The following is a 23,390-nucleotide window of genomic DNA, read 5'->3' on the forward strand; positions in this document are numbered from 1 at the left end:
AACTAAAAAGTTTAGAAAAACCTACAGAAGTTTGGGGGTTAGAATGAGCAATTCCTTTTGCTGCTGGTTCATCAAATTCAGTAGAGTTTAAATCAGAAATATAGTTTCAATTTGAGGATAACATGTTATTAATTTAAGCATGACAATAGCTTCAAAAAAGAGATTAAAATCAAGCATAAATTATGATGTACATCCAATAAAATTAAGTGATGTCAGATTCTTCAAACTTTAGGTCTTGCAAATCTTGTGTACAAGAGTTTTGAACACCATGTGTGCAGGTAGTGAAAGAGCTCATTTTTCTAATTAACAGAGAATTACCAGGGTAGTCTAAATTGTTGTTAAAAAAAGATTTGGTGGTTTTACAATGCTAATGTGCATCCCTCTGCAAACAACTAGATGTGGTGACTGCTTTAGAGCTTCTTCAGTGTTGCTTTCAAGTGTGGTTGAAGAGTTACTGTGTTGGTAGCCATCTGAACATCATAACAAAGAACCCCATCAACCAGCTGAAAACATCTTCTTATCTCTTTAACCTGGGTAGAGTGGAATGAAGTATTTTAGATAGTGATGAGAAACATTTTAGTCCACTATTAAATGTTGTTTTAGTTGGGGTTAATAGCATAATGCATTGTTTAAGCATGAATTTTGAATAATTTTATTTGTTTTTTATTCATTTTGTCAAACATATTACACATTATGCATAAGCATAAGCATTTTTGGATGAAACATATATCTATTGAGGCCCCTGCACTCTACTTGCAAGTTCATATTCTATTGTTTTATTTTACTTTTTTAGGATTGGACCTAATGTTGTTGAGGCCATAGCTATAAATAAGATTTTTCTTTTGTTCTAAATAAGTATGAGAAATTTCCTTAACATTTTTTCTTTTATGTTCTCTTTAACTAAGTGAGTAATTTTCCCTCATTCTAAAATCGGGCCCAAGCCCTTGACAACTACTAATTTTTAATTTATTTATTTTTGTTCTTTTTAATTTTCCATTTGAACTATATTCCATGTTATAAGTCAATCCTTGTTCATCACATAAAAAGCATAATCCTCATAGATGATGTAAAAAAAATTCTTTAGAAACATTCCCAATACAATTTTTTTGACACATTCATAATATCAGAAGAAGCCCCACTAAAATGGTTGTTTTTTACATGTAACATAAAAGAAGCTATTCAATCATTGCTAGAATGTAATGTATGTGATGAACAATGCAAACATAAGCATGAGAGATCAACATTAGTATTATTGCAGTTGGGAAATACTAATTTAGATTACCTTAGAAGCATTCCCCACCATTTCACTCTGAAGTTGTATCACATTCTCTTCAAAGCTGTATATCCCTTTCTGGAAGCACAAAATCAAATGCCACGTTAATAGCAGAGAAAGGCAGCAGAAGGGAATAAAAAATGAAAAGCAGGAAAATAACTAACCTCGTGGACCTAGAAGCAATTTAATGATCAAGATCTTTTATGTTTAAACAATTAAATAAAGGAAAAAAACTATAAACCAGGCATATATTCGGAAGAATATCTCAGCATGACAACATAAACAGTATATAGATAACGCATTGCTTTACTTGTGCATCAATGCACATAGAAAGAACTTTATGCAATTGCAATATCACTCTTGCAAGCAGCTGGCTACAATGGATTGAATGCAATGTTAGGAAAATTGGGACTAAAAATGTAGCAGAAGAAGTGGACTGTTTTGCCATAGAGTTTATTTGGAGCAAAATACAAAATAATAAACATGTGCTTGTTATAGTTTGACAAGTAACAAATAAATTCAAGGATTTAGGTTGATCCAAAGGGTAATAATTTAGCAAAAATTAATCAAGTCACTAACTTTTTTATTCAAAATTTAAACTGAAGTTATGCAAATTAAGAGTCCATGGAGCTTCTAAACCCATCATTCCTAAAGCATACAGACTATACAGACACCAGTATGAAACCAATTGGTCAAACAGAGTATCCGTGACAAAAACCAAATCAAACTGAAAAATAGTACCTGAACTTCCACAAGACCATTGCTTTGGGCAATCACAACTTCAATGGTGCCATCAGGTTTAGGACGCCAGTATCCACTCTCACCGTGCATAGGCTCTCCAGAGCTGAGTTTCCATGTCTTCTGAGTGTACCCTATCACAGGCTACACCCATTTCAAACACAACCAAACCAAATAAACAAAATCAGTGCACAACCACACACAAAAAAGAGAGACAAGATGAGTTAAACTGAAGTCCTCAACACATATCATCATAAACGGTTAAAAAAAATGTAATTGAAAAACACAAATAATGTAATCCAATAGTTATTGCCATATAATTAAAAGTTAATTACTTTTCTGTAATAATCACTTTAAACATCATGTTTTGGATAACCTTTATATTTTCTTTGCTAGAGTCACCATTGTATTTTACAATAAACAATCTTACTAGTCAGATATAAAGGGCGAAATTCTTCCTGCATATTCAGGATCTGAACTAAGACAACTGGATAAACTGAAAAAACCTCGTACCAGTTGATTTACTTTGAGTGGTGGAAGAATTTTGAATTGATTGACCATGTAAACTATGGTGTATCAAAATGAAATTCTTAAAAAGGAAAAACAACCCAGTAAGAAAAAAGAGAACTTCAAGAGACCCAGATAGTGTTTATGGAGAAAGAGGCAGGAAAACCTTGTTGGGGGAATGGGAGAAGATAAGCTCTTCGCCATAGGAGAAGGAATTTATAGTGGGGAAGCCTCCTTCTCCTTGGCCCCTCCAAGTGCCCAGAAGGAAGGAGAGTGGTACCACCGCCGGGTGTATCACGGGCGGTGATGTTGCCGGCGCCGGAGACTCCTCTCTAGCATCCATTTTTGTTTTTCTTTGGAAAATGTGTATATGAACCTATTATTCTGGAAACCAACATGAGGCCATTTGGATTTATTGTTGTGATTTGACTTGTGTGTTATTTTGTTCTGTGTTTACGAAGACGATGATAGCTGTTCTAAACTTGGTAATTGCAAATTTGCAATTCGGAAGTAATTAAACTAAATCTATAATATATATTATTTTATTTTATAAAATAATAAGTTAAAATTTTATCATAAATATTATACACATTTTTTAAAATAAAATTAATTACTTATAAGTATTTAAATCTTCAAATTTAATTTGTGTCTACAAATAATTATATATTTCTTACTATTTTTATGAAGAAATTGAATCCTAAATTACTTTGTTCTTCTTTTCGCACACACGAAAAAATTTAAACCTTCTTGCTGTGTTTATAACGAAACCACGAAGTTTTTTTTCTGTTTTAAATAAAAAAACCATATTCCTTTACCTAATTCCTAGTTTTTCCAAGAAATGACAAAATTGTCCCTTAACCATGTCATCAAATAGTATCACGTAATTCGTTGTATATTGGCGTAAATCTATGATAGTTGTCAAGTAATTATTTCGATTTTCGGTAACAATACACAGACAACGGTCACGTGGCTGCGCCAAGTTTACAACCAATGATGTGGCATGTAAAATGATTTTTTTATTATACTGTGGGTGGGTCCATATGTTGCGGTGAACAAATTCGAAATATAATTCTAATTAGTGGTTCTATTTGTTTTTTTTTTTCATTCCATTCTGAAAAGTTGTTCTTAGGTTTTGGAAGATGGCGACTTGAATTCGAATTTTTGTGTAATTTAGAGTGTTGTTTGCGGTGTGATTTAGGACTTCAAAAGAGGTTTATTTTTGTTTGATTAGTTTGATTGAGTTTTGATTACGATTTCGTTTGGTTGTGATTGGGTGCCATTGATATCCGATTTTGTGATGTGTCACGAAATAAAAAATTAATGACACTCAATCGGAGATGCCAAAATTCTAAATATCAAAACCAAAATCCAATCAAACAAATGAAACAAAAATCAACCTCCGAATTTTATGAAAAAATTGAATCCTAAATTAGCTTGTTTTTTAAAAAAAAAAAACTTAAACATTCTCGTTAGTTTAGGATAAAATCACGAAAACCTTTCTATTTCAATTAAAAAAATTAATTTTATTTATCTAATTTTTATTTTTTCTAAAAAAATGATAAAATTGTCCTTGACTTATCAAATTGTATTACATAATTCGTTATATACTTACCAACACTTACTAATTCGTTATATATCAGCGCGACTCTATAATAGTTGTGAATAATAATTTCTCCTTCTTAAAAGACTTACAAATCTGTAATTTGCTTGTTATTGTTGATTGGCCATAGATTTGTGAATTTTTTTGAATATATAATTAAAACCTTCTTTATTTTTTCATATATGTAAGAAAAAAAATATTGAATACAACATATCTTAGACAACTATAAATAAAAACTAATTTTAGTTTACTATATAATTTAAAATATATTATAAATTTATATAATTATAAATTGTACATCATATATAAGTTACATAGTTATATACTAAATTTAAAATTATTATATAATAACTATATAAAATTATAAATTTCGTATACTAAATTTATTTTTTTAAAATTAACCAATAATAATAAAATTATTTCATAAATTGAAGTTATGATAAATTATATAAAATAATAAAATAATTTATTTAATTGTATAAATTTACAATCATCTACAAAATTATACATGTTTATTCGATGGTTTAGATTTTACATTTTGCCACGATATCTCAATGCACTCTCAATTTTATTTTTAAGTCTTTAGATACGATCTATATAGCACAGATACTCACGGACATTGATACGACACGGACATGGATACGGAGATAAGTAAAATTTTTAACATGTAGAATACGGGGACACAGATCTATATATTATATAATTATGAATTATATAAATTGACAATAAAGATTTATGTGCACAAGTATGTTTCAAATTACTTTTTGGAACAAAAAGATGTTTTTCATGACTAGTTCACAAGAATTTGTTTCTTATTTTTATGATCATAATAACAATTTATACAATAAAGTTTGAATTTTGAAAAAATTAATGTATTTTTCCTTTTTAAAATTGTGTTATAACCGTTCTAAAATTATTAGAAATCTAACAAATACTTTTTGAATTTGACACTTCACGTATACAATACGAGTATCGGTGTCCAATATAACACGTCATTTAGGAGGAGTGTCGGAACTTCATAGAATACAATACACTTATTAAATCTTATAATATCTATTTAAAAATCCCTATTTAAAAAACTAAAAATTTAAAAATATTAAATTAATAGACAATCTAAAAGAAATTGCAATAAAAAAATCTTAACCCTAGTTAGTTTGTGACCTTGTAGTGAGTGAGAAGCATCAGACACAGTTGGAGGGTTTTCCAACTTCCCAAATCTCAGGCATTTTTGCCACACTCAGAACTAAATACCAATTGAAAGAGAATGAACAAAGGTGGAGGAGCGGGGTTAGGAGGTGGCGCCGGTGCCGGAAGCGGACCCACTGCGGCAGCAGCCTCAGCCGCAGCGCAGAAGCAGAAGACTTTGTTGCAAAGAGTCGAAGGTGATATTGCCAATATCGTTGATAACTTTAGCCACCTCGTCAATGTTGCAAGGGTATTTGTTTTTTTTTTCCTACTTATTTTACTGTCTAAAAGCTCTTCTAAGAAGTTTTTCCAAACAAGATGTTCAATTCACGCTAACAAGATGTTCAATTCATCCAAAGAATTTAATTCATGTTAACTATGGAAAAAACAAATTTTTAGTTTTTCTTTTTAAAAAGTTATGTGTAGGATAAGTCTGAGATTTTAATTGTGTGTTACACCTTGGCATATGGATCAATAGCATAGATGATAAGCATAAAGGTTTTAAATTGATTGTATAGATTCCTTGTGTTACTTGATATTAAGGTTGCCCATGAGAATCACAATGTCATTAAAATTGCAGTAGTTTACTGTTGTAGAGAGTAGAAACACCTAGAAAGGTTGCAGATTTTCTTAATAACCTTGGTTAGAAATGAAGGAAAGAGTGATGGGTGACATTGAGGATGAGTGAAGCTGTTTGTCTAATGGCATGCAATTTAAGGTAAGAAATCGTTTGAATTTTTGTTTCAAAACCAATTATGGTGAGAGATTGTTTGATAGGTTTGGTCACCGTTATGTGAATGTGAATTCGGGTAAACATTTAGGGTGTCAATTTTTGATGATTTTAGTTTCACAAAATCGACTTTGGTTGAAAATGATTTTGAAGTAAAGTGATTTATGTTTAGAAACTTGTATGTTGAAATTGAGTTTGTTGCAAAACTTTCTCAACTCGAAGATGTGTTGTGTTGCTTCTAGGGTGTAGTTATGAGCAAGACAAGTTTGGTTTGAGACAATCAAATATTAATATTTTCCTTTTAGGGTAAATTGCATTTGGTACCCTCATTGCCAGTTTGGCTGTCTCAAACGCCTATCCGGACATATTCTTATTCATTTAGAGGCTGAAATAATGGGAAGTTGCACTTAAGGAATGACCAAAGGAGACCAAAACTTCATTATGGAAGAGTCTCCTGTTAAAAAACACTCTTAAAATAACTTGGGTGATGTCATTACTTGAGGATCTATTATGATTTTATTCTTTTTTTGTGCATACCATAGCCCAAGTAGGAGGCTTTTAGGAGGTTGGGATGGAGTTTAGTTATAAGATAAACATGATATATTGATAAGACAGTAACAAATTTATTCTAAGTTGGTTTACCTTTGGGATAGGAAATTGTGTATGTTTCAATTACAATTTCAAGAAAAAGATAACCGGACTGTAATTTTATGATTCCATGAACATGGTGAGCTGGTCTCTACCAATTGACTAGTTGCTTGTTTACATTTTCTCCTTTAGATGTTGGCAAAGATGATCTTTTTTTTTCTTTAATAGTCACTATTCATCCACTCTTTCCTAACGCACTGGTGTGTGCCAACAACCCTGTGCATACATGGGGTTACTTGGATTATGGATGATTTAGTTTTTAAGCTGACCTAAACCTGGTTCTAATCCCAGGGTAAACAATCAGGAATGTCTTCAATATGTTAACTTACTAAAATTATGAGCATAATTTTAAGTTTGTTCCTGTTATTTGTACTTAACAATGCAATCTTGCAGGTAAATGATCCACCAGTTAGAAACTCACAGGAAGCTTTTATGATGGAGATGCATTCTGCTAGGATGGTGAGAGTGCTTTTTCTGTTCATTCTTGTGCTTTTGAACAAGCATGGTTGTAAAGAATTTTTTTTTTTAACTTGAATTTCATACATCAAAATTTTAAGGATTACTGTGGAGAGAAGTTTGCTTGTGATAGATTGTGTCTGGGAACACTGGAAATATTACACGGTGCAGTTAGCTCTCTTATTATATATAATGCATAGTTAATTGAATTATAATTTGTGTTTTTGTTTTTCACCTTATTAAATTACTTCTTTCATTGTTCTGTTCTGAGATTTGTTAAGTATGGTTAAGTTGACAAGGTTTTGGAGTCACTGAAATCTTTTCTTTTTTTTCGGCTTATTTTTTATATTGATTTATCACACAGGTTCAGGCAGCTGATTCTCTGTTGAAGTTAGTATCAGAGCTAAAGCAGACTGCAATATTTTCAGGATTTGCCTCTCTTAATGATCATGTAGAACAAAGAAGGATTGAATTTAATCAGCTGGCCGAAAAAACAGATCATGCTTTATCCAGAGTTGGGGAGGAAGCGGCTGCTAACCTAAAAGAACTTGAATCTCATTATACTTCTTCTGCACAGAAGACCATGCAAAACCTGCAACCATAGTTAAGAATCTCTAAATGCAGTATGCGTATCATGCTTTATTCAGTATAGTAGTTTCTTAATTTTGGTTTCAAGTCTGTTCTTTCTTTACTGAGAACATGGAAGCAAATAGCAGCACTCATTTTGAGTGAATGTATGGATGTAATTAGCATACTAGAACTAGCAAAGGGTCAAAATCATTTTTCACTTCATATGATCAAGGAATCTCAGATGATGTGGTTGTTGTAACATGTTTCTGTCATATGAAATCATTTAGGATGGAAATATGATAACTTTTCTTTATTGAAATTAAAGAAACTGTATGTTAAAAATATGATGATAAAAAATTGTATATATAGATATAAACATTGATATTTCTATCATATCAAACTTTAAAGGCAAAGTAAATGGAGAGAGAGAGAGAAAGGAAGAATAACTATAGAGGATATAATGGTAATTATAGAAGATATAGTGTGTTGCTATTTTTGTCTTTTAGGTTTTTAAAATATTAAAACTTTAAATTTAAGAAAAAAACGAAAATGGATAAGCTGTGATCATGTCCTTTATAATTTAAGTTGTATTCTATATAATTAAGTTGTATCCCAATATGGTTTTAAACAAATTTGATAAGCACTAGGTGACAAGTTTGATGATTTAATCATTTGATTTTTCCTTATATAGTTATCTAAACTTTGTGTTTTAATATTTATATATTAGAAACTCCACATTTTAGATTGAAATAAGTTTTTCATATTGAAATAAGTTGTTCTGCATGTATGTGAAATGCATCTGTGTGAAATATGTGTTAGTATTTTTGAAAGATTGTAAGATTTTTTTAAAATTTGTTGTTGTAAATTAATGTCTAATAATTAATTCTAAATAAAGATAATTATTAGTATTTTTAAAGATTGTTATTTTTTTAAAAATTATTGTTATTTTTGTTGCAGATTGATGTCCATTATAATTATTTTTATTAAATTAATGAAGTGAAATCTCAAATTCAATACATGTTATAGTGTGAGGAGGAAAATTATATTTAACTTTTTTTTAATATTAATTAACTTTAATCAACATAGACTAATTTTAATATATCCATCTATACAATACAAATCTATTATTATAAAACCATTCAATATAAGTATAAATATTTAAAATAAATTAATTTAAGTACAATAAAATTTAAAATAAACAAGTTTCATTTTTTGTTATTATCATTGCTATTGAATGATTTCCTACTTCTAAATGTGTTGTTATTCTCAATAGTTAAGACATTTAGAACTGGTTAATGTTATCCTCATTTATCTATTATTAATGTATTTTTTAGAATAAATTCATGGTAGAGGATTTTATTACTATTATAAATCCCCCTATCATCATATTCTTTAGATTAATTTATTTTTGTTATCATTTATTTTTTAACATAAAAAATTTAATCAACATTTACTAATTTTAATCAGGTCAGGCTTATAAAAAATTAACCTGAAATTAAAATAAATTCATTCATACATATAATTTGATAGGAGGACACAATTTTTTTTCTCGAAGCACGAGTTAATGTGAAACTTATATACACAATTCTCCTAATTTTATAAGTTTACTTTATATGATTGATTCATTGAAATTTGTGACCATTGTTTTCTAATTTTCTCATACATAATATTGCTCAAAATATTAATATAAATATATATATATATATATATATATATATATATGAGATAAATATTTTTTGCATAGATGCGCACTTTTTTTTTTTTACTTAATTATTTTAAAACTATATAGAAGAACAAATTGATTTTATATCTAAAATAATAACAATACATTGTAGTCTAAATAATTTACAAAATTCTAAAAATATACTATTTTTTTGTACAATCTAAAAAATAAAGAAATGCAAGTGACTTTTATAAAATTTAATTCATTAAAATACATTATATTAATTAATATAATTATAACCAGTATAATTTTATGGATTCTAATTTTTTGTTTTAATATATTTTAGATATATTTTTTTAATATGGTTAGAGATTATAAAATCTGAAATGTATTTTTTATACACTTTAAAATAGATAACACTTTGTTATGTTTCTAACACAAGAATAATTTCAACTCTATCAAATCTGATAAAAATATTAAGAAAATTTGAAAGTGCTAAAAGAAATTGGCTTGTTTGTCTTTCAATAGATTGATATAAGTAAACTTATAACATTAACCAGCACAACATATTTGCTCAAATATGAATAATGTTATATATACTAATTAAAGTAATAACAGTAATGCTATATCTTTCTAATTTATAAAAAAAATCAAAGTATATACATTTCATATCTTTAGAATATTCAAAATTTATCATGCAAAAACACATAGAAAGATTTAAAAAACAGAAAATTATTCCTTTTATTTTGTAACAACATAACCTTATATTATATGTGTTGATGTGAATTTGTGGACAGTGTAAGAGTGGGCAGAGAGGGAGCATTTCCATTTGACAGAGAATATGACGCCTATCCATTCTTTTCCATAATCACATTGATTTTCATATACTTTTGATTTGCCATTTTTCTATATATAAATGTTGGTTTTTTCCTAATTGTGGTTATATTGCTATCTTCTACCTTAGTTCCACAATTTCCTCTCAAGATATCCCAGTGTTTTTGATGATGGGTGGTGGTCCAATCAAGAACTACCTCATTTTCAACACCCTCATGTCATTTCCTGTCTAAACCAACAACCTTCCCCTTTTCTCCCAATCATTTTTCTCTCTTCTTCTGCAAAGGGATCAAAACTGTTATATTATTCATTTGTCAATGCATATGAAACTTTCTTCACTTTGTTCTTGTTGTTGTAGCTCTTAGATAACCAGGGGAGTTATGTAATTTCTGACTTTCAGGTTTTATTTCCCTCAAATCTCTTTTCTCATGGATAATCCTGTCTCTCTCTTCATGTCAAATCAATCTTCAATGTATGTGCCAAATTTGGTTGTTCATGTGCCTTCTGATGTGTAATGATTTGGTTTCTGATCACTAAAAAATATTATTATTCTTCATTTCTGACTTTCAGAATGGTCACCATGTCCTGTGATCTGCATCACATTCCATTACGTGGATGCCATGAATTTAGTTTTTGGTTCTTTATTCTTTTGACTATGGCATCGTGCATGTTCAACAACTTCCCTATTAACTTATATGCATATTCTCTCACAAACACAATTATTTGAGTGGTTACATGGTTTCACAAGGAATTGAGTACCTTTTGTTTATGGAAAGACCAACAACTAGTTTCTTACATTTGATGTAGTTTTGTTTGAATTTTCATGTCATTTAGATTTGTTAATCTTCAATATATAACTAATTTGCATGAGTCTTCTTATTTCTCTTTCTCTTTTTCAGGAGTTCCTCTTGAAGGTTGTTATTGCGTTGCCTATTGATAAGATCAAATCCTGTGAAGATGCCTGATTTACCACCTGAGGTAAGAGTTTCAGCTTTATACATTCTCATAATTGCCTACAAAATGCAATCAGTGGATCCAAGGTCTTAAAAATGATCTTGGCCACAAACATTTCAATACTTCTTCAGAAAGGTCCTTTTTTGGAGTATTTTTATCCCAATTGTGATCACAGTTTTCTAAATTTATACAATGGGTATGCACTAACATGTGTAAAAACTTGAAGGGAGTAAAAAGTAAGAAGAAAAAATAAAATAAAATATTTAAAAAATAAAAGTAACTTGGGCATAAAATAAATAGAAACATTTAAAGGCACAAGAACTTCTATAAATTAGTGTATGTATAAATTAATTATAATTTATTTTTTTCTATTTTTCTCTCCGGAAAAGTCTCTCATGTGAAATATAATATCAAAGAACAAAATGAATCTTTGACCCTATTTATGGCATTGAAAGCATCCATTTTTGGAGAAAAAAAAGCATGACAAAACTGAGTGAGAATTGACCAAAACTTCTGGTTCATCCATAAACACAGATGAGCTACAATGTGTCAGAAGAGGCACACCCTAGTGCTCATAGCAGTTGTGCAAATTCAGGAAAGAACTCACCAACTCATCCCAATAATGTGAACCAAACAGAAAAAGAGACCTTTACAGCAAAAACTGTCCACAATTCAGGAAGTGAAACTGGACACTTAGACCATGTTTCAAAACCTGATAATGCAAAGTTGGAAGGTAGATCAAGGCCCCAGAGGCTAATCCCACCAAACAGGAACATTTCTGACTTCAACCAACACCAAAGTCCAAGGACAACAAAGAAGCCTAGTTCAAACCCTGATCACCATCATTCAAAGACAATGTCTGTATCAACCCCACATGCAAAGACCCCTGGGAGTGGTGCTAGTTCTCGCAGTGACAGCTTAGAGAGCACAAGTGCACCCATTAGGCCACACACTGGGGGTGATGTGAGGTGGGAAGCTATCAACATGGTTTCAAGGTGTGGCCCTCTCAATCTCAGCCACTTCAGGCTTCTCAAGCGCATTGGTTATGGAGACATTGGGAGTGTGTACCTTGTGGATCTCAAAGGGACCAGGACCTACTTTGCCATGAAAGTAATGGACAAGGCAGCCCTCATAAGCAGAAATAAGCTTCTGAGGGCGCAGACAGAAAGGGAGATTCTTGGACTCCTTGACCACCCCTTTCTCCCAACTTTGTATTCTTACTTTGAAACTGACAAGTTTTACTGTCTGGTGATGGAGTTTTGTAGTGGAGGTGATCTTCATTCTCTTCGACAGAAGCAACCTAACAAGTGTTTCCCTGAAGAAGCTGCCAGGTTAGTTAAAGCTCACTGTGTTCTGATCATAATTCATACTGAAAAACTTGTATGCAATTGATAAACAATATAGCAGTATCTTGTACAAGGTTCTTCTTAACAGTTTTAGAAGAAAAAAAAAGATGAAAAATGGAAATTAATTTTAAATTCTCTCTCATTGATGAGTTAATTAATATAAACTCTTGTGATTACTCTTAATTTTTATTTTTAACTTAAGTATAAATTTATTTTATTTTATAAAAAAAAATAATTATTTATTTATTCTTTCATTACCTTATCCAAGGCTGGGGACTCATTAGTATTTCCTGTTTAAATCATTTTGCCATTAACAGGGACTTGTGTTAACCATCTGATTTCAGTCTGTAGATCAATTTCAGTACTTATATGCTTAAAAATCTTGTGATAGGTTTTATGCTTCAGAGGTTTTGCTAGCTCTGGAGTACCTGCACATGCTGGGCATTGTATACAGAGACTTAAAACCAGAAAATCTTCTAGTGAGAGATGAAGGGCACATCATGCTCTCAGATTTTGACTTATCCCTTCGCTGCTCCGTCAGTCCTACACTAGTTAAGTCTTCATCTGCTCATGCAAGCAACAATAGTGGTGGCAACAATGACTCCAGTGGCGTACTAAGTGATGACCAAGCAGTGTCAAGCACTACTCAAGCATCAAGTTTTTTTCCGCGCATTTTGCCTTCAAAGAAAAACCGCAAGGCAAAGTCAGATTTTGGCCTATTGGTTGGCGGAGCACGCCTTCCTGAACTGATGGCAGAACCCACCAATGTGAGATCAATGTCATTTGTAGGAACACATGAGTATCTTGCTCCAGAGATAATCAAAGGAGAGGGTCATGGTAGTGCAGTAGATTGGTGGACTTTTGGGATCTTCTTGTATGAGCTGTTGCATGGAGCAACCCCTTTCAAGGGTGCAGGGTATAAAGCCACACTTTTTAATGTTGTTGGACAACCACTTAGGTTCCCAGAAACTCCCCAGGTCAGTGCAGTGGCTCGTGACCTTATTAGGGGATTGCTGGTGAAAGAGCCTCAGAAAAGAATTGCATATAAAAGAGGAGCTACAGAGATAAAACAACACCCATTTTTTGAGGGAATGAACTGGGCTCTAGTTAGAAGTGCCACACCTCCTCACATACCAGATGCTATAGACTTCTCCAAGTATGCTAGCAAAGAGTCAGCACCCCCAGTGGACAAGAAGATGGCAGATATTGCTAATGATAAAAACAGCACTAATGCTAATGATTCTTACATAGATTTTGAGTATTTTTAGCAGTAAAATTCCTATATGGATATAATACACTTCTTTGACAAGAATATATTGTACAAAGTGTCACCTCTCTTCCCCAAAAGAAAATTGAAGACTTCTATGAGAAACATACAATGTAAAAAAGAATGTAAATTTGTCCAAAAACATTCTTTTTCCCCCATTTTTTTGAAAATGTCTTTAATATTGTTGTAAGGACTTCCAAAGTAGCACTGTTTGCAAAATTCAGTGTTCAGAATATGTTTTGACAATGAAAAGATGTTTGTGGTACGTGACATGAGTTCTTCAATGTAGAATTCTGATGGCTCAAGCAAAATGTGATTTTGGTGATCTTACATAGATTTGGAGTATTTTTAGTAAAGTCATATATTTGGTTAAAAATGCAGTTTGACTGGAATACACTCTACAAACTGTCACCTCCACCTCCTTTCCCTATAGAAAATTGAAGACATTTCTGAGAAATATACATTGTAAAACACAAGGCGTGTAAATTCATTCGAGAAAGTTATTTTTCCCTATGTTGTTTTATTACTGTCTTCAATATTGTCATAAGGACTTCCAAAGTAGCAGTACTGTTTACAAAATTCAGTTTTCAGAATGTCATACACTCTAAAATGTTTAACTGAGAAGCAATAGAATTCCCTCCTTCAAGAAAGAGAAAGAAAAATTAAGGAAATGAAGAACATATAATGGACACATTCATCTTGAACTTTACAGCTTCGATTGTGAAGATAATCTTGTTCGCAGCTCCTCAGCTACAGCATCAATGAACTCTTCCGTATTCAAATACTTGGATCTAGAAACCCTACAGATTAGAAAAAAAGGCCAAGTTTTAATTTGTCATGCATTAAAAGTGAAAGCAATAGCTAGCATTTAGAAACAACAATTCAAATGCCAGAAACTACTTAGGCCCATGAACAAGAAGCGCAAGATCCTTTGTCATCTTTCCCAATTCAACTGTTCCAATGCAAGCTGCTTCCAGTTTCTCCGTAAACTCCAACAGTCTAGCATTTCCATCCAGCTTTGCCCTGTAAAAGTTAGCGTGCATTTGAATAAGCTGAGAAAAAACACATTTTTTTGTAGTTTTAAAATGTGTATGATGATAAGCTTTTAAAAGAAAATGCTCATGATATCTTTATTTAGTTTTTTCCTTTCAAGAAGATACAATTTTTTGTTTATGCTCACTAGTAAAATTAACTTTAGATACTCTACTAGTAAGAAAAGAACATAAGAACATCTTTATAGAAATCTATATCAGATTATAGAGAAATTTGTTTAATTTTTTTATGGGGAAATTTATTTCAATTTTCTTTCATTTTCTTCTCCTATAAGTGTTTATGTAGAAAGTTAATCAAATAGACCCCTAACTCGTAAAAAAAAAAAGCACTAGAAACTTTTGCTTTCGTTTCAAAAAGCCTTATCTAATAATTGTAAATAATTTTAGACAAGCTTTTTTGCTAAAAAAACATTTTTCCTTATAACAACCACCAAACAAGGGCCTCTTAAACCACTCAGCCTTACTTCAGTAATATGAAATCAAATGGAAAACGATCAACTTCTACAGATTCAGGCATAAAGAATAACTAATCAGACTAGTTTCCATTGCAATCCTTACCTGTGTGCAAGACCTCGTGACCAGGCAAAAATTGAAGCAATACTGTTTGTGCTGGTTTCACCACCTTCCTGATGCACCCGATAATGACGTGTTACAGTGCCATGGGCTGCCTCTGCTTCAATGGTTTTCCCATCTGGGCAAACCTGTTGCCAAATTTAGCTTCTTGAACATCATGCTAGAGATGCCATGTGGCAAAAAGAAGGTCCGAAGGAAATACATTATGCTTGAAGAGAAAAGAGAAATGGTACAAAAGGTTAGAAAAGCAATACCAGCACTGAAGTCATCAAGCCAAGAGAACCAAATCCTGTTCAATGGAAATTATTGTTATGAATTTCAAGAAACTTTGTCCCATCCATCAACAGAAGCAACAGAACAATGAATAACTAAAAAGCTAAGTGAAAGTCATGGGCATATAGATATCTCACCTTGAGCTAAGAAATCACTCTGCACATCACCATCATAATTCTTGCAGGCCCATACATAACCTCCATCACTTTTAAGAGCATAAGCAACCATATCATCTATAAGACGGTGTTCATACCTAAGAATTAAGAACATGAATTAGTAGTTATATTATAAAGGTTTCGATTATGCTGATTAGCAATTCAACTAACCATATGCCTGCAGCTTTGAACCTGTGGCTCCATTGAGCCTCAAAAACTTCCTGGAAAATGTCCTTGAATCTTTAACAAAAGAAAAAAGTTCAAAAGGTGCTTGAGGGTTTGATTAATAACTACTGCAATAGCATCTCACTTTAACAGAAGAGAAATTAAATACAAAGAAAGATGATCCAAAAATATACCAGCATACCTTCCATCATATTTCTTTAAAATGGTATTTTTAGTGCTAAGATACAGAGGCCATTTCTTCTGGTAAGCAAAGTTCATTGAGGCCTCAGCAAAAGCTCGAATGGACTGTTTCCAGATCAAATACAACATAAAATTATTATCATCCAAGCAGTAATAAATTATTTGAGAAGAATAATAAAAGAAGAAGAAGAAGAAGAAAATATCATCCAAATAAAAACCTCATCAGTATTATACATGGATAAAGCTATGCCTCCAGCGCCAGTAAAGTTGTAGACCTCTAGCTCTTTAGTTCCTTCACCTCCACTGGGAGCTGTAAACACACAACTGGACACCATAAGATTCTTTAATTTTATAGGCCTCTCTAACTCTTTTATCTATTAGGAATTGAAAGCAATCAAAGTCTCAGTTTTCATTGAGGAACTTTGCAACTTCATCAAGATTGTATCTTCAAACTACTTGAGCCATGAAAAAAAAGTTGACTGGGGAGTGAATTTACCAAACACCAATTTTAGCTTTCCTGGTCCTTTTATAACTGTATCTGTTGCCCGATATTGGTCTCCAAAAGCATGCCTTCCAATGCATATTGGCTTTGTCCAGCCTAGACAATAGACAGAAAGTAATTAACACTTGCTAAGTTGCAATCATAAAGTAAAATTCAAAATTTCAAATATGAAAGGATCTTTAGCATTTTATGAACCTGAAACAAGACGAGGGATGTTTTTACAGATAATTGGCTCTCTAAAAACTGTACCTGTAGAACATAAACATTGAATGTTCCCTGGATGTCAGCTAAAATTCAGAAAACAAAGCAAGGATATAACAACCATTAGAAAGTTTAGTTACCATTTAAAATGTTCCGGATCGTCCCATTTGGACTTCTCCACATTTGATTTAAGTTAAACTCCTTGACACGAGTTTCATCTATGACAAAGAAAACCTTTGCATGTGAATTTCATTTATCATGCATATCACGTTACTACACAACCATAAGTCATGACGTGGAAAAATATGCACCATTCCATCTTAGAAAAACTGTGAATACCTGGAGTTATAGTAGCACATTTGATAGCTACATTATACCTGCAATGAAAAAATTTCCCTGGCATGTCAGGAGGCCTCAGTGTGTAAAACAAGTTTCTCCAATAATTAACAAACAACAGAAAGGAAAGCTACTCTATTCCACAGAATTCAAAAAATGATCAAATCAAAACATAAATTACATTTGTTTATTTGAGTTGATAATATGTAAACATAAACCAAATACACCAAAGAACTATATCCTCTTACTATACTACAAGAATTATTTGTTTCCATTCTAACCTAACTTATTCAACAGTATCGTATTTACAGAATTGAGCATATTGAATATTTAGTCCTTGTCTCCATTTAAATCATATTTTTTCATCAAATTATAAAGGCAGTTTAGGATACACTACTGCCACAGGGACAGAGCATTGCACCCTTTTATACCATCAAACATGTCTGAAGGAATCTCCACACAGCCCCAATTTCCAGAATTGTATAACAAGGAATCTCTAAAGTGGAATTACCCAGGGGACACAACTATATCAGCAAGTCAAAGGGCTATAGGTAGGTAAGACCAATTTTAAGCTTATAGTGAGATGATTGAATGTTGAACCCACCAACAGCTTGGTGGCACTGAAACCTAAGTTCAGTTACCCTCTGCTGAGAATAGAAGCATAAGAGAGTGAAAAACAACATTTCAACCACTTGAGCAAAACATTCATATACACTATTCAGAATTTGATCACAATTTTGGCTAATAAAAGATCTAACTAAAATTTCTAGATTAATGAAATAGCTTAATCAAATCTAAATGAATGAAGAGTTAGCATGAGTACGCACCGAATCCGATTTTTGGCACTAGAACAAAAAAGACAGGTGTATATTTTCCTTTTAACACTATTGCAATTGCAAGTTTTATCTCAATAATAATCATGGAAGAAACAAAAGAGGCAGATAACAAAGACTAAAATTATAAATAATATCAAGAGTGAACACACACTTGAGTGTAGCTTCAGCACTTTCAATGGTAACTCTATCAGCAGTGGCATCCCGATGAGGAAGGCCAAGGTCAAAATACTTAATATTCAGCTCCAAATAAGGAAGAATAAGCTGCAAAAGTAAAAAATGTAAAAGTAAGGATAACTTGATTCCCAAAGATAACTCAAAAAGATAAAATTACCTTATCTTTTATCATTTTCCAAATCACTCGGGTCATTTCATCCCCTACATGCGAAGAAAACGAAAGACTGATTATTCAGATTGAGACACTGAAAGTCAATAAAATTTTAAGCATCTATGGAAAAATCATATGATTCCGAAGACAAATTCTATGAGGATGAGACCCCCAATTTAACTGAATCTCCAATAATGATTAAATCATATGAATAGAAACACTTCATTCAAATATTTTAAATTATTATGAAGTATAAAATTTTCTATCATAATTGTGCTTCAATTTCACAACTTGCTATAACTTTTCATCTGGTTCTAGACAAGTTTTTCATGTTATTTCAATAGTTAGTTTTGCCTAATTAAACGTTTCAACCAAGAAAAGGCATCAAATTTAAGAAAGTAGGAGACCCCCATATGATCTCAGGTCCCAAAATCGCTTGAGGCATAACAGAAAATGAAAAAGGGTGACTGTAATTGACAGCCCAGATGAAAAAAAATGATTAAAAAAGACAACTTTCTCACCCTGATAGAGAACTAAGCACTCACACACTATTATTAACATTCGCCAGAATCGAAAGCAGAAATATCACACACACACAATAAAGAGATAAGTGTGAGAGATGCATAAAGTGATGCGTAGAATACCATCCATTTCGACGATGGGGTTGTCAACTCTTATCTTCTGAAACCCCATTTTGCTGTTAGTTTGGTTGAGGTGAAAGTGGGAACTCAGAGAGGATCAACAAAATTCAAACTCTCTCGCACACACTGAAAGGGAGAATTGGGTTGTGTTTGTGACTATGTGATCATGTGATTAGTTGCTACTAGACAAAGACATCATGGTTGCTTTGTACCTTCCCCACTTCATCCACTTCCGACAAAAATAACATATTCTGAATTAATTACAAGACAAAAAATTTAATTTTATAATTTTATTTCAATTTTACTAATGATTAAGGTTATTAAATATATATTTAATATTTAGTAATTATCATATATGTTAGTTTGAAGAAAAAGAAAAAAAATAACATTAAATAAAGTATATTAACATATTTTTTTAATAAACAAGTAATAATTACCAAATTAATATGTGTGAAGAAACATTAATAATAGAATTCATTAAAATTACAATTCTTTTTATTATACCAAAAATAGATATATCAATATTGAATAAATCAACTGTTTATTCTATTATCAAAGATTTATATTAACTAAAAGCTTAATTAATTTCAATTTTATTATTAATTAATATTCAATTAAGTTGTTTAATTTAAAAATATAACAGCATAATTATTTTTTATCCAATTAACATTAAAATCGTTAACAAATAAATTTCTTTTATAAGATTAACATGTAAAATAACACAATGTGCTATCTAACGTTCTAAAATTTTGAAACTACTTTCTATATCATTATGTAAATAAAAAAATATTTATTTTGTTATAATTACATGACACATAATGTTAATGAACTTATATAAAAATTATTCAGCAAGTTATTAAAAAAAAGATATATTGGTTTTATGAAAATCGATATTTATTGAACATTGTTATCTACACACTATATAATAGATAAAAATTATGATGTCATATAATTAATGTACGCCATCTAAATATAGTTTCATGATAAAAGAATTACAAAATATAATCCCAAAATTATCAGAATAAAGTTATTGTGCTAAAATCTAAACCCAAAAATTATCAGAATATTTTTAATAAAACTTGTAATAATTAAAATTAGTAATAATATATCAAGATTAGTAAATAAAAAAATAATATAGTTAATAAAATTTGAAAGATTAATAAATCAAATTATGATAAATAAATCTCTTATTAATTATCAAAATTTAGGTTCATTAACTTCATTAAGAAATAATTAGGAGACACAACCTTGTGTTTTGGATTAAGAATTTCATTAATGGTCTTAGTTTTGAATTATGAATAGTTCTTTAGATAATAAAAACTGATTAAGAATGTAACAAACTCACTATTACCATCATTACTTTTAGAAGTAAAAGAAATAAATATTCACATAACTACGTATTCAATATTTACGTACATAAAATAAATATAAGGATTTATACATGTGTTTTACACAAACAAATTACAAAAATACATAATTTCACACAAAAAAATTAAAAACACTAAATAATTTTGTTAATGTAAAAGTTCAACATCCTACCATTTTGATTTAGTGTTTAAATCAACAAAATATAAAATTGAGTTTATTAAAGCGAAGATCAAATCATACTAGCGCATCGTTTAAGTAATTGTTGATCAACAACAATGTTTGTCCATTGGAGAAGCAAACCTTCCACTTTGTCTAATAAGCATTTATAAAAAAACAACTAAAATGTTTGATAAAGAAGAGAGCATGAGATGATACACTAAATGAATATTTTAAGCCAACATAAGATCAAAAAATATTCATGAAGCTTAAGTTTAATAGTCAGATATTATCTTTTACATCTGCTCTCGAGAAGACTCACGCCAAATATCAACGTTCAAATGTTTCTTAAGACATGAGGTAAAGTTGCAAGGTCTAACAACTTTCCTGATATAACTGCTTTCAAATTTTTGGCTCAATTACTTATCATTGATGGTGTGCACTTTTACCATGTTAGGGTATAAAAGACTCTACTACCGAGGGAAACATACATGGTTAGTCAACAAGGAGGTTACATAAAGAATAAGAGAATTTAAATATGCATAAGGTGCATTAAATGCAATGGTCTAGTTGAAGCTCATCGAATGCAAGGAAGACACAAAAGAAGTGTTAGAAAAATAAGACGATTTCAAAAGGGGGTGATTGAACTTTGAAAACTTTTTCAAAGACTTAAGCAAAATTATAATGAGTCACTTAATGAATTAGTTTATTAAAATACAAAAATTAACAAATCAAAAAACTCAATTACAACAAGAATAATTTACACTAAGACTTATAAATAAAGAGAAAGGGGGAAAGAAGATTACAGAGTAACTTTTATACCGGTCCACTCTTAAACAAGAGTTACATTTAGTCACTCAGCTAAACAAGATAAGTTAAACATTATAACAATTGTTTATAAGAACAAGACCCACAAATAACACTTTTCTTGAACCATACAAGAGCGTTATTTGACCCCTGTAACACCCTATTACAAAATTACAATTGGAAATCATATCTAGTTAATATCAAACACCACAAAAAAAACTAAACAAAAGAACAATATCACCTTAATACAATAAGACCAAGCTTAATCTGAAAAACTCAGGTGAAAACACATCTTAATCGAAGAGATTGATCTCAAGAACATCACAAGAAATCTCAAAGAAAACACTTTATAATTCAACTGGATAACTCTCTCAGAATGTAACATGTTTTCAAAAACTCAAATTTCAAAACACACTAAAAAAAATCTATAAATGAGAGTTATATAGAATTTATTCAACTAGTTTTAATAGTTTGAAAACACGTTTTAATCTGTTGATTTCACTTACTAGTGAAAATAATGGATTAAATCACTATTTCAATATGTTAAAATAGACTAATAAAGACTCTTATGAAAACAATGGAAATTTCAATATATTAAAAACTTGTTGTAACATTGTTGAAAAAAAAAACTTGTTGTAAGAGATTAAAATATTCACTATAGTCTTTTAGGATTTTAGATAAAAACATTTTAATGGATTAAACTACCTTTTAACAAGTTAGAATTATCCTCTAACCACAAAAAGTTTTAACAACAAAAATAAATCATCTTTCTTAAATATTTATGAAGATCAACCTAATCACCCAAAGGAAAGACATAAAAAAAGTGCAACACACATACACACTCTACAAAACTAACTTTTCAATACTTAAAGTTTCTATTGTCTTTAGAAGTGGATTCATCAAATATAGTATCATCAAATAAGATAGAAAACACAAAATGCAATTTAACGATTACAAACCATGAAGATTTTAGGAAATAAAAACAACATAAAAAATGAAATGCAAATCCCAATTGTCCTTGTCAAACTAAAGTTCATCAATCATGTCTTGAACTACTCTCATATGATAATCTATATAGCACAAAACTTATAGTGATTTTTTTTTATGGTGGTCATGGTGTTAATCCTTGTCAACAACAACTTCTCAAATATGGAATACCATGATCAATAGGTGGAATGTAAGGAATCATCATATTGTCATTGGTTTAATGTCTTGATTGGTTCCAGTGTTGCTAGGTCCAACTTCATCACCATTGTCAGTTTCTAGTGTAGCAATTCCATCTTCATCATCTTTCCACACCTAGTGATCATCCACTTTGATAAAACTCATTTTATGAAGTGTGACATAGGTGATTTCATTTGTGCTTTTAATGATCTTATACAACTCCCCCTCAAGATAAACTCCAAAATGAATAAAAAACTTAGAGACTAACACATCATAGGGGAACTTGTAATATGATAGTCTTTTGGATTTGAGCATGTGATCTTTGATGACATATATTTAGTTAACCTTAATCCTATTTTGGATGCAATATATTAAAACTAGATCCTCTTCATTCAACATAGATCAGTGACCATGGTATCAAACCTTGTGAGCAACATCTTCTCAAATATGGAATACCACGATCAACATGTGGAATTTAAGAAATTATTTTATTGGCATTGGGTTAGTGTATTGATTGGTTCCATTAATGCTAGGTCCAACTTCATCAACATTGTCAGTTTTTGGTGCCACAATTCCATTTTCATCATCTTTGTACACCCAATGATCACCCACTTTGATAAAAATACATTTTATGAAGCGTGACATTGATGATTTAATTTGTGCTTTTAATCAATTCTAACAACTCCTCGTCCAAAATGAATAAGAAACTTATAGACTAACTCAACATAGGGAAACTTGTAAGTTGATAATCTTTTGGATTTGAGCATGAGATATTTGATTACATAGATCCAATTAACCTTAATCCTAATTTGGATGTAGTACATTAAAACTAAATCCTCTTCATACAACATAGCATGATTACTC

The 23,390-nt window shown here is 30.8% G+C and overlaps 4 protein-coding genes across 7 annotated transcripts; 2 read left to right on the plus strand and 2 right to left on the minus strand.

The window, feature by feature from the left end:
- Positions 1-163: 163 nt before the first annotated feature.
- Positions 164-3,005, minus strand: LOC137834936 (nitrobindin heme-binding domain protein). 2 transcript variants are annotated; one of them, XM_068643184.2, is made up of 4 exons: positions 2,685-3,005; positions 2,015-2,155; positions 1,283-1,351; positions 164-530 (listed from the first exon to the last, which is right to left on the minus strand). In XM_068643184.2, exons 1-4 carry the CDS (start codon positions 2,859-2,861, stop codon positions 411-413), a joined length of 507 nt encoding a protein of 168 aa, XP_068499285.1. In that variant the 5' UTR covers positions 2,862-3,005; the 3' UTR covers positions 164-410. The 2 variants fall into 2 exon arrangements, with proteins under 2 accessions (XP_068499285.1, XP_068499286.1); XM_068643185.2 differs by having other exon boundaries at positions 164-470; positions 2,685-2,973.
- Positions 3,006-5,265: 2,260 nt separating this feature from the next.
- On the plus strand, positions 5,266-8,002 carry LOC137834937 (mediator of RNA polymerase II transcription subunit 22a). The gene is made up of 3 exons (XM_068643186.2): positions 5,266-5,553; positions 7,075-7,140; positions 7,502-8,002. Exons 1-3 carry the CDS (start codon positions 5,383-5,385, stop codon positions 7,739-7,741), a joined length of 477 nt encoding a protein of 158 aa, XP_068499287.1. The 5' UTR covers positions 5,266-5,382; the 3' UTR covers positions 7,742-8,002.
- A 2,268-nt stretch (positions 8,003-10,270) lies between these two features.
- Positions 10,271-14,293, plus strand: AGC1.7 (AGC kinase 1.7). Of its 2 annotated transcripts, XM_068643189.2 has the most exons (4): positions 10,271-10,604; positions 11,104-11,182; positions 11,693-12,489; positions 12,896-14,293. In XM_068643189.2, the coding sequence occupies exons 2-4, from the start codon at positions 11,162-11,164 to the stop codon at positions 13,770-13,772; spliced, it is 1,695 nt and encodes a 564-aa protein (XP_068499290.1). In that variant the 5' UTR covers positions 10,271-10,604; positions 11,104-11,161; the 3' UTR covers positions 13,773-14,293. The 2 variants fall into 2 exon arrangements, with proteins under 2 accessions (XP_068499290.1, XP_090158509.1); XM_090302383.1 differs by lacking the exon at positions 10,271-10,604 and having other exon boundaries at positions 11,095-11,182.
- On the minus strand, positions 14,254-19,261 carry LOC137834940 (isocitrate dehydrogenase [NADP]). 2 transcript variants are annotated; one of them, XM_068643190.2, is made up of 15 exons: positions 19,035-19,261; positions 18,397-18,440; positions 18,217-18,326; positions 17,233-17,270; positions 17,034-17,111; positions 16,888-16,941; positions 16,687-16,788; positions 16,409-16,500; positions 16,192-16,295; positions 15,996-16,064; positions 15,807-15,922; positions 15,651-15,685; positions 15,382-15,524; positions 14,672-14,794; positions 14,254-14,571 (listed from the first exon to the last, which is right to left on the minus strand). In XM_068643190.2, exons 1-15 carry the CDS (start codon positions 19,081-19,083, stop codon positions 14,478-14,480), a joined length of 1,251 nt encoding a protein of 416 aa, XP_068499291.1. In that variant the 5' UTR covers positions 19,084-19,261; the 3' UTR covers positions 14,254-14,477. The 2 variants fall into 2 exon arrangements, with proteins under 2 accessions (XP_068499291.1, XP_090158510.1); XM_090302384.1 differs by having other exon boundaries at positions 16,425-16,500; positions 19,035-19,209.
- Between the last annotated feature and the right edge of the window lie 4,129 nt (positions 19,262-23,390).

This window comes from Phaseolus vulgaris, chromosome 5 (genome assembly GCF_051622355.1).
Source record: "Phaseolus vulgaris cultivar YP4 chromosome 5, ASM5162235v1, whole genome shotgun sequence".
NCBI classification, from domain to species: Eukaryota; Viridiplantae; Streptophyta; class Magnoliopsida; order Fabales; family Fabaceae; genus Phaseolus; species Phaseolus vulgaris.